This window comes from Cucurbita pepo, chromosome 7 (assembly GCF_057944985.1).
Source record: "Cucurbita pepo subsp. pepo isolate OVF chromosome 7, ASM5794498v1, whole genome shotgun sequence".
In the NCBI taxonomy this organism is placed as follows: domain Eukaryota; kingdom Viridiplantae; phylum Streptophyta; class Magnoliopsida; order Cucurbitales; family Cucurbitaceae; genus Cucurbita; species Cucurbita pepo.
Window position 1 is genome coordinate 8,947,270 of NC_141804.1, and position 15,487 is coordinate 8,962,756.

General features: G+C 39.9%; 1 protein-coding gene across 1 annotated transcript; it reads left to right on the forward strand.

Annotated features, from left to right (window-relative positions):
* The first annotated feature begins 5,570 nt into the window (after positions 1-5,570).
* LOC111798449 (auxin response factor 19) lies at positions 5,571-14,838 on the forward strand. The gene is made up of 14 exons (XM_023681601.2): positions 5,571-6,283; positions 6,959-7,077; positions 7,478-7,576; positions 7,668-7,724; positions 9,127-9,282; positions 9,371-9,455; positions 9,569-9,659; positions 9,741-9,905; positions 9,991-10,113; positions 10,902-10,977; positions 11,074-11,212; positions 11,313-13,042; positions 13,118-13,308; positions 14,188-14,838. Exons 1-14 carry the CDS (start codon positions 6,226-6,228, stop codon positions 14,321-14,323), a joined length of 3,225 nt encoding a protein of 1,074 aa, XP_023537369.2. The 5' UTR covers positions 5,571-6,225; the 3' UTR covers positions 14,324-14,838.
* The last annotated feature ends 649 nt before the right edge of the window (positions 14,839-15,487 follow it).

Here is a 15,487-nt window from a genome sequence, read left to right on the forward strand (position 1 = left end):
TGCAAAAGGTCAATAGGTTTAGGTTAGGGTTTCTGTGAAGGAGGAAGGAAGATTAGGAAGAAAATGAAAGATACTATGTTAGTTGAGGGAAAATCGATTGTGTTGGAAAATGTGAGGTTGTATGTACAGAGTATGGCGAAGGGTGATTTGGAGGTCAAAAGGGTGGAGCCGAGGGGTAATCAATCGGCTCCGCATGTGGCAGCCATGGAGATTGCCCCTGCGGCGTTAAAGCCAGCAGGGGTGGTGGAGAAGAAGATGAGTAGGGGATTCATAAGTCATTGAAAAGAAAGGATCGGGGCTGCTAAACCGTAAGAGCTCTGATACCATGAGAATGTTTGCTTAATCCACTGCACCTAAATGGTATGAAAGTTATCTATTTATAATCAAATAAATTACAAGCATATGGGAAGAGGATACCTATAAGAAGGCAAATATCTAGATATTTGTCTTATAATAAAATATTAAATATGATATATATGATAAACTATAATTTAGTATTAAATATTCTTAACCGTTAAATGAAATGTATTAAGCAAAACCCCAAGTGGTGCGGCTGAGCTAGAGTGGGCTCAATTGTAACGACCCTGTTTTTTTATTGAAATAGAGTCACTACCATATGCATGACGTGATCTTTTTATGCAGAAAACATATGAAAACGAGAATAAACCATGTATCCAAACATTAGAAAACGATGCATTGATCTAACCTAAGGGTGACGAGATAAATAAAGTGCAACTACCCTACACAAGTTCCATGGGCTTCAATGGGACCTTACGTTTACCTGAAAGGTAAGAGTAGCATATGACTTGAGTATTTTTAGTAAGTGACCCCACTATTGAGGTTGGGAATACAATCACATACAATATGGAGGGACCTATCATTCAAAATAACATTTCATTCTCTTATGCGGCTTTTCAGTCTGGCCTAAGTTGGATGTATAGTATTTCTCTACACACGACCCACACGTGCGAACATGATCTCACCATGCGGGTTCTCACACCACTTGACCTGCTGGTCGAGCTAGCACTCGGTGACATAGTATTGTCGGACACCTAGAGGGAATAGTGATCGTTGTAGCATCATGGTAAACATGATGGTCATAATTAATCTTATAGTGTATGCGTCCGTACTTATCATAATGATAAAATATCCTGATGCACGTGAAATATACAATTATGCATGAGGTCCCCATAGTTTTCATGTCATTTCATGTCATAATAAACCTTGTAATTATGTGAAAATAATTCGTGTACATCATTTCATACATAACATACGATGTATTAAAGCATATCACACATATGACGAATGTAGGGGTCATTGGGCACATGCCATCATACATAAAACAATTCTTCGAACCAAACTGATTTGGAGTCACTTACTTGATTTGCCTTGGCTGGAGTTGCTCAATAGTCCTAAAGTTGGTTTGGAACGCTCCTTGTCGATTATTTCAACCTATATTACCACGAGATCTTAGTCTCGCACATATAACTTACTTAAAAGTGTCCATTACTTCCAATTTATAGCTCAAAATATCTTAAATTGAGCAATTCGGGGATTAAACTGACCTCAAATGCCTCAAGGTCAAAATCATCTATGGGACGGTCGAAAATAGGAAACGGTACCAAATACCCTTTACCAAGCTAAATAAGCTATCAAGCCGAGCGATGATGCCGAGCCACAATGCAAGCCAACAAGCGAGTCGGGGGAGGAAGCACACGTTGTGCATGTGCAGTGGCTTGGTTGTGCGCGGGTTAACGAACCAGGTTGGGTCACGAGCGAACTTAGGCGCGCGAGTCGTATCTGCGTCCAAACGAAATGGTCAATTGGGATGGTCGAGGCTTCTCGTAGGATGTACACTGGGCTCCTAAGCTGCGGACTTGGCGCGCTAGAGTTGGGTTGCTCCAAATCTAGACTTGACTCTAGACCCATGGATCTCTTCTTCCTTGCCTGACTCCCTCCTCTTCTTACCTAATTTTCTCTTTCCCCTAGGTTTCTTCACGCTCGTCTTTTCGACGTTCCTCCACTTGAGATCCGACCACCATGATCCTCTCCCTACCTATCTCCCTCGTGACGTCGAAGGCACTTGTATGCGCCTACAATAGTGAATTTCAACATCACAAATTCTTCATAAAACCAAAGTTCGTACCGACAGCGAGAGCATAGTGAAAACAACGTAAACCACACCAGACTTACCATTTTGTGTGCTTAGAATCACCGACCGCTTTCCAGACTGTGTGACTTGTCCTTTGTCGAGCACTGAATTTAACCTAGAACTTCACCGACCGCCACACTCCAAGGAAGAAATCGTTCACCGTCTTTTTGTAGGACTTGTTCTTTCTATACTCAATCACCCTCAAATGGAAGGAAATATTTGAATGGTTGAAGTGTTGAGAAACCGAACTTTTGTAGGGACATTGGTAGTTTTCAGAGATCTCACTGCCTTATCGAAAATCTCGCAATTTCTGACGATGAATTTTTATTTTTATTTTTATGTGTCATTACATTCATTAACAACGGACATTCATAAACATGCGATCTTGACTATAATGTCTTTAACAAAGTAATAACGATTCAAAACATGTTTGAAAATGATTTTAAAATTATTAAAATCACTCTATCATATTAAAATCACTCAAACACATATTTTTAATTATTCAAATCAATTTTAATGATACGAAAAAATGACTAAAAAATAGTTTTGAATACGACAAAATTGATTTGGATCATTTCAAAATCATTCTGTACCGAAAAAAAAATTATTTTTACGAACAATTTTTCTTTTTATAATCTATCATTTAAAAGCATTTATAAGATTCACAACTCAATTTTATTCGTTACAAAATATTTTAAAAAATACATTCTTACCAGAGCCGTGTCAAGACCATGATGATACCACACGATTGAAAATATACGACCGTACAAATATATTCCGAACAAAAAAAATAAGTAATTTATTAATTAACAATTTTGTTCATTAAAAGTCAACCATAATTTCCAAATATAAAATTAATAAAAACAGAGCATTAAAGTCAAATTAATGGTTATTCCAACTTTCATGTTAACATTTCTAATTATGGCATCTTCTTTTCCCAAAGCTTGGATATTCTTTAAATTAATTTTTTTAATAAAAAAAATTCTAAATAAATATTTACTCTAATTAAACACTTTCACCTAATATCAGATAAATTAATCTAAATATATGAATTAATTAGAGTATTTTTTTTTTTTTATTTTTTACTGTCATATGTGGCAGTAAATTTCTTATTTTACCTTCTAATATTATATAAATTTTATTTTTATTTTTGTTAATTTGTTTACGACATTTAATACGAATCTTATATGACTGCATATATAATTATGTATTCTAATGTTTCATTTATTGAGTTACGTATCAAAATCAAATTGTCTAGAGAATAAAATAAATAAATAAATAAATAATAATGTGCAAGTTTATCTTTCTAACTTTTAGAGAGAGAAAAAAGGAATATTCCGCAGTAACTATTTCTAAATTCTCTAGAACTTTAAAGTAAAAGTAACTTTTCAAAACTATATAAACTTAAATTACTATTTATCACTTATTTTATAAGTTAAAATTTATTAAGATAAAAACAATATAAAGTGAATAAGAAACCACCAGGTAAAAAATAGGGTTATATTTACCATGATGTTACGACGATAGCTATTCCCTTCAAATGTCCGTCAGCGAGGGTTAGCCCAACCAGTAGGTTTAGGGAGTGTGCGAACCTACATGGTGGGTCGTGTGTAGAGAAGTTCTACACATCCAATTTAGCCCGAACTGAAAAGCCGCCTAAGAGAATGAAATGATGTTTTTACCGAGTAGGGGTACACTAGTCAAGTTTTTTTTTTTTTTTTTTTTTTTTTTTTTTTTAATTATCTAAAAAATTTCTCATGATGCACAATACATTTTATATTAAACCTTAAAATCTCATAAATTTCAAATATCAAATATTTACAAGTCACAGTCCATCAGTAACATTAGGTATAAATGCCCCTAAATATTCTCCATCTTTTTAAAAGTAAAGTAGGGTAGTGTAGGGTTAGGCAGGTTGTAACCCTAGTTTCGAGTTTGCTTGGTCAACGTGACCAAAAAGAAATGTAAACATGCAAATTGAATTGAATTTTTCTGTTTTAAAAAAATTCAACCTCACTCAAACAGAAAAAAATATAACCCGAGTCAACCTTTATAGTTTGGGTTGAATAGTCCGAACTAATCCAATCATCGAATCACATGAAGACTCCTATTATCGAATGATCTCTTAAAAGAAAAATATTCCAACTTTTTGGGTTGAATTTGAAGAATTCAAGGCCAAAAAGTACCGAATCAAAATAGATCATTCAACCCGTATTTATTTGAGATGATATAACTAAGCCATAGTCAAAGAATAAAAAAAAAAAAAAAATTAAGACGAAATAAAATCAAAAGAAGAAAACGGATGATAAAAGGTAGGAAAGACGGGGTTAGTGATTAATAACCTGGAGATAGTGTGATGTCACACCTTGGTTGGGGAGGATAACAAAATATAAGGGTATGAAAACCTTCCCGTAGATGCATTTTAAAGCCCTGAGGGAAAGCCTAAAAAAAAACCCAAGGAGGACGATGTCTGCCAGTGAATTTGAGTTGTTACAAATGGTATCAGAGCCAAACACCGGACTATGTGCCAACGAGGAGGCTGTTCCCCAAAGGGGGTAGACACGAGACAATGTCCTAGTAAGGACGCTGGGCTCTGAAGGGAGGTGTGGATTGTGATGTCCAACATTGGTTGTGAAGAAGAACAAAACACCTTTTATAAGGCTATGTAAACCTTCCCCTAGCAGACACGTTTTAAAGCCTCGAGGGGAAGTAGAAAAGAGAAAGCCGAAAGAGGACAATATCTACTAAAGGTGGATTTAGGCCGTTACAAATGATATCAGAGCCAGATTATGTGCGAGCAAGGGAAAGCCCAAAGAGGACAATATTTGCGGTGGATCTAGGTTGTTACAAATGGTATCAGAGCCAGACTATGTGCCAGTGAGGAGGTTGTTCCCCAAAGGGGGTAGACACGAGACGGGTGTGCCAGTAAGGACGTTGGGCCCCGAAGGGGGGGGGGGGGGGGGAGGTGGATTGTGATGTCCCACATTGGTTGGGGAAGAGAACAAAACACCCTTGAGGGTAAGCCAGAAAGGTAAAGCCTAAAAAGAACAATATCAGGGAAGGAAAGAGTACCAACGACGGCGCTGGCTCTGAAGGGGGTGGATTGTGATGTCCCACATTAGTTGGGGAGGAGAACAAAACACCCTTGAGGGTAAGCTCGAAAGAGAAAGCCCAAAAAAGACAATATCTGGTAGCGGATGAGGCAGTTGCAGATAGTGATAGTCAAGAAAATGGGCAAAAATTAGCACATGATGCTGTCTTATTAATTTTAATTTTTAAATTTTTTCCTAGTGGGCTGGTTGATTATGATGGAAGGGCATTTTGGGAATTAAGCAAACAGTTCTTGAACAAAAGATTAACCATGATTAAGGTGTGAATCTTACAAAAAAAAAAAAAAAAAAAAAAAAAAAAAAAAAAAAAGATTGCCATTTTCAAGGACCCAGAAGGAAAGCAAGCTGAAGAATAGAGACATAAACAAAGAAAAAAAGCAGTTGAGAGAGAAAGTGTTGATTTAATTTGGAGGAGAGAGAAAACGAAAAAGTGTGTTTTTTGCTCTCTCTCTCTCTCTCTGGTTTGACATTGGGAAGGAGAAAGCAAGCTCTGTGGTGTTTCATTGTAGGGGAAGATAGGGAACACTGCTTCAGCATTTGGTCTCTCTGTTACTAAGCACATACCATAACCAAATCCTTCCTTTTCTTCTTTGTCTCCTCTTTGTTTTTTCAGATTTCATTTTCCGGCTACTTTGCCGGAATCCATTGCCGGAGAGTTTTACTGTTCTTGACCTCTTTCTGTGAAAATTTGAGGCACTTTCCTCTTTCTTTTGTTTCTCTTTGGGCTTTGTGTTTTGGTGTTTTTTTCGGGAGCTGATCCGGTTGGTTGCAGTGTGTGTGTGTGATTAAAGCTGACTTTCTCCACAACTTTTTGGTTCTTCGATCTGTTGTGTTTTTCTTTACGCTACTGGAGATTTCCTTTTCGTTGGAGAATATGAACCAGTGAGATTTTGCGGTTTGGATTTGGATTTTTTTTTAACAACTATTCAATCGCTTGAGGAGCCCTAAGTACGGCGGAGAACAATGAAGACGCCGGCGAACGGTGTCGCCTCCTCCGCCGCCGCGCCTAATTCCTGCGAAGGTACTCTCTATCTTTATCTCTCTCAAACAAACAAAATCACACTCTTCCTCCTCCGTTCAATTTCGAGCTTAATCTCTTCGATTTCAGAGCGATTATGAGCTTTTTCGTTTTCCAAAACTTCCGTAAGTTCATTTTTCAATTGAACTCTCGGAAACTTGCTCGTTACGATTAGATGAACCTGAGAGATTTTGATTTTTTTTTTTTTTTTTTTCCGAATCCTTCAAGAAGTTCCGTAAATTGTTCATCGAGCTTAATTTCAGTCGAACTCTCGCCAAAATTACTCGATACAGTTCGTATAATCAGAGATTGGCATTTTATTTTTGGAAACCTTCCTGAACTCGAACTTAATTTAGATCGAAGTCTAAAGAAATTTACTCGTTACAGTCCGAAAATCCATAGAGATCAGCGATTTCTCTTCAGAAACCTTCAAGAACTGCCCTAGATCCTCTCTCCACCTTAATTCCAATCAAACTCTAACAAATCTACAAACTACAATTCTAGTAACGATTAAACCACCAATTTCTTACAAAATCCTCCAAAAACCTCAACAATTCCATTAATTCCCCCTCGTTTTTCCCTAGAACAAACAGAATAACTAAAAAACCAAAATAATCGATTCTGTATCTGACATACCGTAAAACAGTGAATGCGCGACTGACAGATGGTGAATTGCAGGTGGATTGGAGAGGAAGATCATAAATCCGGAGTTATGGCAAGCGTGCGCCGGTCCACTGGTGAACCTACCGCCGGCCGGTTACCACGTAGTGTATTTCCCTCAGGGCCACAGCGAACAGGTCTGCCGCTGCGGCGGCGCCGCCTCTCTCTTTTCCCCCTTTTTCTTTCACACTCCGCCATTATTTTGCTATTATGCGCCGTTTTTGTATGTTACTTTTATTACTTTTTAAAATTTTTAATTTTATTATTTTATTATTATATCCTTCATTTAACCATTGGAATTTTTAACTTTAATTTTACACATGGGATTAATTAATGCCTTATGTCCTTCCTTAGCTTCATTTATTAAAATTATTTTTGTCTTTTTTTTTCCCAGTTCTATTTTTAAAAATTATTTTTCTTTTATATTAAAAAAATATTTTTTAGCTTAATTTTTTTTATTATTTAATTATTTCTATATTTTACATTAATTTCTTGAGTAAATATTTGGCAACTAATTGGTGAAATTTGTAATTTCAGGTTGCAGCATCTTTAAAGAAAGATGTGGATGCTCAAATCCCAAACTATCCTAATCTTCCTTCTAAGTTACTATGTCTGCTTCATAATGTAACATTACATGTATGGATGCAGCCACTGTCTTGGTTTCTGGTGCGTTTAAATTTGTGGGTTTGTTTCTGTTTTGTTGAACTTTGTTCTTTGATATTTGTAGGCTGACCCAGAAACTGATGAAGTATATGCTCAAATGACACTACAACCAGTTCCTTCTGTAAGCACCTAACTCTGTTTTCTTGCAAGATTTTCATTCTGTCAATTTTCATGTTTTTGATGGCTTCATGGGGTTGCTCTGTTGGTGAGGATTAGGTCCCGAGTTCGAACCTCTGCTACTAGAGATCGAGGGCGAGCAGGTCGCCTTAGGGATTAGTGGGGTGGAGCATTTGATACTTTAGTTATCTACAAACAGGGAGAAAGTACATAATGTTTAGAATCGTCATGGGTTGGCCTAGTGGTCAATAAAGGTCAGGAGCGGGAGAGAATGGAGTCAAGTCATAGTTACCCACCCTCCTACCTCCTACCTTGAATTTAATGCCCTATGAGTTGCCAGGCAACAAAATATGGTAGTGTGAGATCCCACATTCGTTTGGGAGGGTTGGGAGGAGAACGAAGCGTTCTTTATAAAAGTGTGAAAATCTCTCCCTAGTAGATGCGTTTTAAAAACCTTGAGAGGAAGCCTGAAAGAGAAAGCCCCTAGTGGTGAGCTTGGACCGTTACAAATGGTATCAGAGCCGAACACTAGATGATGTGCCAATGAGGAGGTTGATCCCTGAAGGGGGTGAGACAATGTTCTAGCAAGGATACTGGGTCTCGAAGTGGGGTGGATTGGGGGGCCCACATAGGTTGGGGAGGAGAACGAAGGGGGTGAGGTAGTGTGCTAGCAAAGATGCTAGGTCTCGAAGGGGATGGATTCGGGGGTCTCACATAAGTTGGGGAGGAGAACGAAGGGGGTGAGGCAGTATGCTAGCAAGGACATTGGGCCACAAAGGGGGTGGATTGGGGGCTTTTACAAATGGTATCAGAGCCAGGGCTTGGGGCGTCACAAATGGTATTAGAGTCGAACATTAAATGATGTGCCAGTGAGGAGGTTGAGCCTCGAAGGGGGTGAGACAATGTTCTAGCAAGGACACTGGGTCTCGAAGTGGGGTGGATTGGGGGGCCCCACATAGGTTGGGGAGGAGAACAAAGGGGGTGAGGTAGTGTGCTAGCAAAGACGCTGGGCCTCGAAGGGGTGGATTGGGGGGTCTCAAATAAGTTGGGGAGGAGAACGAAGGGGGTGAGGTAGTGTGCTAGCAAGGACGCTGGGCCACGAAGGGGGTGGATTGGGGGGTCCCACATAAGTTGGGGAGGAAAACAAAGCATTCTTTATAAGGGTGTGTAACTCTCTCCCTAGCAGACGTGTTTTAAAAACCTTGAAGGGAAGTCTAAGGAGGACAATATTTGCTAGCGGTGGACTTGGGCCGTTATAGGTAGGGTCAAGCAGTTATCTCATTAAAATAATCGAGGTATGCACAAATAGGCTTGGACATTCACGGATATGAAGTAAAAGCAAAAAAAGAAGTAAATAGTACTGAATTGGTAATACAAACTCACTTTCTTGACGTCTTACTTTGCAGTTTGACAAGGATGCATTGCTGAGATCTGATCTAGCTCTCAAGTCTAACAAGCCTCAACCAGAGTTCTTCTGTAAAACATTGACTGCAAGTGACACAAGCACTCATGGGGGGTTCTCCGTGCCACGCCGTGCTGCTGACAAGATCTTCCCCCCTCTTGTGAGCAACCTTTTTGCTTATTTTTGCCATGTTATTCATCTTCTTTTATGTCAATCTCAAAGTGTAATACTGTTTATGCCCTTGCTAGGATTTCTCAATGCAACCACCTGCACAAGAGCTTGTTGCTAAGGATCTACATGATACTGTATGGACTTTCCGTCACATATACCGAGGTACATAACGTTGACTAATCATTTCGAAGCATGTGTTCGAGCTTATATCTTGTACGGAAACGTCCTCGAATCGTTTTCTAAGCATTGGTTTGCCTCCTTTTTCGTCATTACAGGTCAACCGAAACGACATTTGCTGACAACCGGATGGAGCTTATTTGTTAGTGGCAAGAGACTTCTAGCTGGTGATTCAGTTTTGTTCATAAGGTAATGACATGTCTTGGTGTTACTTGTCGGAAAAAAGTCCATGTCTATGATCATTAACTTACATAGTTTGGTCTTGAACAGAGATGAAAAACAACAGCTTCTATTGGGCATTAGGCGAGCGAATAGGCAACCGACAAACTTGTCGTCATCGGTTTTGTCGAGTGATAGTATGCACATTGGTATTCTTGCAGCTGCCGCCCATGCTGCTGCAAACAACAGCCCTTTTACTGTCTTTTACAACCCAAGGTTCGTGTCAGTTGCATCTTTTATTGGTGTTTCCTTATGAATTAAAGTAGTCTGAGTATTCAAATGCACTTTCCTTGTAATGCAGGGCAAGTCCTTCAGAATTTGTCATTCCTCTAGCCAAATACTACAAGGCGGTGTCTGCGAACCAAATATCGCTCGGTATGCGCTTCCGAATGATGTTCGAGACTGAAGAGTCTGGAACGAGAAGGTAGATGTAATGGATTTTCCGGTTTTAGATGAAATATTATACTGAAAAAGAGAATAAACAAACTTATTGAGATGATGAATGTAACAGCCGAAACCCACCGCTAGCTGATATTGTTCTCTTTGGGCTTTTTCTTTCGGGCTTCCCTTCAAGGTTTTAAAACGCGTCTATTAGGGAAAGGTTTCCACACCCTTATAAAGAATGCTTTGTTCCCCGCTCCAACCGATGTGGGATCTCACAATCCACCCCCCTTTGAGGCTCAGCGTTCTTGCTGGCACTTGTACCCCTCTCCAATCGACGTGGGACCCCCCAATCCACTCCCCTTCGTGGCCCAGCGTCCTTGCTGACACACTGCCTGGTGTCCACCCCTTTTGGGGTTCAGCCTCCTCATTGATACATCGCCCGGTGTCTGGCCCTGATACCATTTGTAACAGTACAAGCCCACCGCTAGTAGATATTGTCCTCTTTGGGCTTTCCCTTTCGAGGTTCCGAAACGCATCTACTAGGGAAAAGTTCCACACATTTATAAAGAATAGAACGTTTCGTTCTCCTCTCCAACCGACGTGGAATCTCACAGCAACATTGATGATATACACTGATTTGTATCTGTTTGTGATCATTTGCCAAAAAACTAAAAAACTTTTGAGAAATAAATTTTTCATGAATCAAGAAATGTTTTTGCTTTTAATTGCATCTAAAGCAGAAGTGGATTTATGTTATAGGCTCAATACTCCTCTTTGGTTTATCATAATATGTTTCAGTTCTTGCATTGAAAATCATCTTCTCTGCAGGTATATGGGCACTATCACAGGTATAAGTGATCTTGATCCTGTCAGATGGAAGGGCTCACAATGGCGTAATCTACAGGTTTGATATCCACTTTGTTCCCCATCTTTGCATCCTTTAAAAATGATTACCTACACAGTTTGGGGCATTTCTAATGCATAGTGTATCCTTGATTAGGTCGGGTGGGATGAGTCGACAGGAGGAGAACGACGAAACCGAGTCTCGATATGGGAGATTGAACCGGTTATTGCTCCCTTTTTCATTTGCCCACCTCCTTTCTTTAGATCAAAACGTCCAAGACAACCAGGAATGCCAGGTACATCACTTAGTAACATCATTACAAAGCTGGTTAAAAGGGATATTAGTACTCTTCATGAACTAGATGATCCATATCTGACCCATATTTTCACTTGCAGATGATGACTCCTCTGATTTGGATAGCATATTTAAAAGAACAATGTTTGGTGATGATTTCTGCATGAAAGATCCGCAGGGATATCCCGGCCTAAACTTAGTTCAATGGATGAATATGCAAAACCCTTCACTCTCTAATATGCAGCCAAATTATATGCATTCATTTTCTGGATCTATGCTTCCAAACCTCGGTGGAGTCGATATTTCTCGACAACTTGGCATGTCGAATGCACAAAATCCTCAATCGAATAACATACAGTTCAATGCACAAAGGCTACTTCCTCAAGCTCAACAGTTAGATCAGCTACCTAAGATACCGTCGACTATGAACTCAATGGCATCCGTCGTACAGCCACCGCAACAGTTCGATGATATCTCTCAGCAGACACGGCAGAATGTCGTCACGAGCCAGATTCAGTCTCAAATAATGCAGCAGCCTCATGCTAATGGGATCTTACAGCAGCAAACCTCTTTGCAAAACCAGCAGCTTCAAAGAAGCCTCCCTCAGAACATGCTAATGCAGCAGCATCAGCAACTTTTGGGGCAGAATCAACAGCAGAATATGAACCAGCCACCGATCCCGGATCAGTCGAATCATCCGTTGCAAATGTCTGATAATCAGATTCAAATGCAGATGTTGCAAAAGTTTCAGCAACAGCAGCAATCACTTTTGGCTCAGCAGTCTGTTCTTCAGCCTGCTCAACTTGCCGAACTCCCGGAACAGCAGAGCTTTTCGATATCCATGTCGACTAACCAAACGATGGATGTACCTCACTCTGCCCCAGCTGCAGGCCCTCCTCCATCAGCACAGCAGGCACCAAAGAGCCATAGCTCGAATCAGCATTTGCAGCCAAAATTTCCGCAGTTACAGCAACAGCCTCATGATATGTCTAGGCCAATGGGACATAACAATCAGTTCTCTGCAGCTACTAGTAGTGTAATAACAGGAGCAGCAGGGGCAGGTCAATCTGGAATCACTGATGACATACCATCATGCTCCACATCTCCTTCCACAAACAACTGTCCAAGTTTGGTTCAACCTGTAACGAACGGACGCCTACATCGAACCACCGGATTAGTCGACGATGTTGCTCAATCTGCTGCTACAATATTCAGTACCAACACCTTGGATAGCATATCACCAAATGCCAACTTGGTTAAAAACATACCACACAAGGCTGCTGTTAAACCTTCACTGAATATCTCCAAGAATCAAAGCCATGGAGTTTTGACACAACAAACCTTCTTGACCGGTGCTGTTCCACAGACTGAGTTCTTAGACACGTCGTCGTCGACAACGTCGGCTTGTCTTTCTCAGAATGATGCTCAGCTGCAGCAGAATAATATAATGTCTTTCAACTCACAGCCTATGTTGTTTAGAGATGGTTCACAGGATTTGGAGCCACCAACGGATCTTCATAACATTCCTTATGGGACTAATGTTGATGGACAATTGGTAGCACATTTAAATTCAGATCCTTTGATGAACAAAGGCATTGGAGGGTTGGGGAAGGATTTCTCCAATAATTTCTCTTCTGGAGACATGCTTGCCACATATGACGCACAGAAAGATCCTCAACAGGAAATCTCTTCTTCTATAGTTTCACAATCATTTGGTATTCCAGACATGACATTCAACTCCATGGATTCAACTATAAACGACAGTTCCTTCTTAAATAGAAACCAATGGGCCCCTCCACCTCCTTTTCAACGTATGCGAACCTATACCAAGGTACATATAAAATGCCGATGTCATTTCCTTTTTGATTCTCCATGTTGTCTAACTTGCTTGTTTTGATTATTGAAGGTGTACAAACGTGGAGCTGTTGGGAGATCTATTGATATTACTCGCTACTCGGGCTACGATGAGCTTAAACAAGATCTTGCCCGTCGGTTCGGTATCGAGGGGCAATTGGAAGACAGGCAAAAGATAGGCTGGAAACTTGTTTATGTGGATCATGAAAACGATGTTTTACTCGTAGGCGACGACCCTTGGGAGTAAGTCTTTTATTTGCATCTTTCGTTATAAATGTCTGTGTAACAGCCCAAGCCCACCGCTAGTATAGATATTGTCCTTTTTGGGTTTTTCCTTTTGGGCTTCCCCTCAAGGTTTTTAAAACGCGTCTGCTAGGAAGAGATTTTCACACCCTTATAAAGAATATTTCGTTCTTCTTCTTGACCAATGTGGGATCTCACATTAGTGCTAGCTACTTGCTTACAGCTCCTAAAGAGTCATCTCATGAATAAATAGAATGAGTAAATTTGTAACCGCCCGTGCCCACCGTTAGCAGATATTGTCCTCTTTAGGCTTTTCCTTCCTGACTTCCCTTCATGATTTTTAAAACACGTCTGTAAGGGAGAGGTTTCCACACCCTTATAAAAGAATGTTTCGTTCTCCTCCTCAACCGACGTGGGATCTCACATCAATGCTAGCTACTTGCTTACAGCTTTTAAAGAGTCATCTCATGAACAAATAGAATCAGGAAATCTATAACAGCCCAAGCCCACCGTAGTAGATATTGTCCTCTTTAGCCTTTTTCTTTTGGGCTTCCTCTCAAGATTTTTAAAACTCGTCTACTAGGGAGAAGTTTCCACACCCATATAAAAATGTCTAGTTCTCCTCCCCAATCGATGTGGGATCTCACAGTCTCCATTTCATAGTGTTAGGAATCACGACTCTCCACAATGGTATAATACTGTCCACTTTGAGCATAAGCTCTCGTGTTTTGCTTTTGGTTTCCCCAAAAGGCCTCATACCAATAGAGATGTATTCCTTACTTATAAACTCACGATCATCCTCCTTAATTAGCCAATATTAGACTCCCTCCGAACTTATTCTTACAAGCTCATAATCATTATCCTTGTTCAAACTTTCAGGGACTTTGTGAACTGCGTACGAAGCATCAAGATCCTCTCCCCACAAGAAGTCCAACAAATGAGCTTGGATGGAGATTTTGGCAACGGTGTCCTACCTAACCAAGCCTGCAGTAGCTCAGATGGTGGAAACGCTTAAACACAGCCTAAACGCTGACATTCCCTTCTATTGGTAACTGATTCTTATAACTCTTAGCTCAAAGTTCATAGCTTCATATATCACTACGGCCACGATTTCCTGTTAGCAATGGAGGAGATATTATAGGCAACCAACACTCACTCAGCAATAGCTTAGTCATTGTCTGGTTAAATTTTCTTGAAACTCTTAGCCTAAGACAACTTTAGAAGCATAGTTGAGAAGAAGTTGAAGTGGAGAGAAAAGTGAAGGTTCATATGGGTTGGAGTTGTCTTGTCATGGAAGGTGGTATATTATTCACCGATGTGATATTATATAGTTTATGATAGCGTTGCCATTGTTGTAACAAGAGCTGATCTTGTTTGCCACGCCGTAATGTTGTTGTATTATTGTGATGTAGTTTAGCTAGCAAAAGTATGAAACTTTGTATCCTTAGATTTTGCTTGTAAATTAGAAAAGATGTGCAGGTTTTCTTTCCTAGTCTAATGAGAAATGGCTTATATGCAATTTTTTTTCTACGAGGATCATGTCTTGAGCTTCGATCATTTGATTCGTTTTTTAAGAGGTCTTCTAATTTTGTGAGATCCCACGTCGGTTGGAGAGGGAAGTGATGCATTCCTTATAGAAGTGTAGAAACGTCTCTCTAATAGACACATTTTAAAATCGTGAGGCTAATGGCGATATATACCAGGCCAAAGTAGACAATATTTACTAGTGGTGGGTTTTGGCTGTTACAAATGGTATCAGAGTCAGACACCAAGCGGTGTGCCAGTGAGAATGTTGGGGAGATCCTACATCGGTTGGAGAGAGTAACGAAGCATTTTTTATAAAAGTGTGGAAACCTCTCCCTAGTAGACGTGCATTCCTTATAAAGGTGAGGGAATGAAACATTCCTTATAAAGGTTTGGAAACCTTTCCCTAGTAGACGTCCATTCCTTCTAAAGGTGAAGGGAATGAAACATTTCTTATAAAGTTAACCAAGCGATGTTGCATTTTGAAAAGGGTTGCATTATGCTCGAGTTATACAAAACTTAAAAGAGAGAGATGTGAACATCTCCCTAGTAGACGTGTATTCCTTATAAAGGTGAGGGAACGAAACATTTCTTATAAAGGTGTGGAAACCTTTCCCTAGTAGACGTCCATTCCTTCTAAAGGTGAAAGGAATGA

Bases quoted from the DNA above. Each gene is read 5' to 3' on its own strand.
- LOC111798449 (XM_023681601.2), top strand. From the start codon at position 6,226: ATGAAGACGCCGGCGAACGGTGTCGCCTCCTCCGCCGCCGCGCCTAAT. The intron at 7,078-7,477 runs GTCTGCCGCTGC...TTGTAATTTCAG, and splicing joins CTCAGGGCCACAGCGAACAG to GTTGCAGCATCTTTAAAGAA. The intron at 13,043-13,117 runs GTACATATAAAA...TGATTATTGAAG, and splicing joins GTATGCGAACCTATACCAAG to GTGTACAAACGTGGAGCTGT.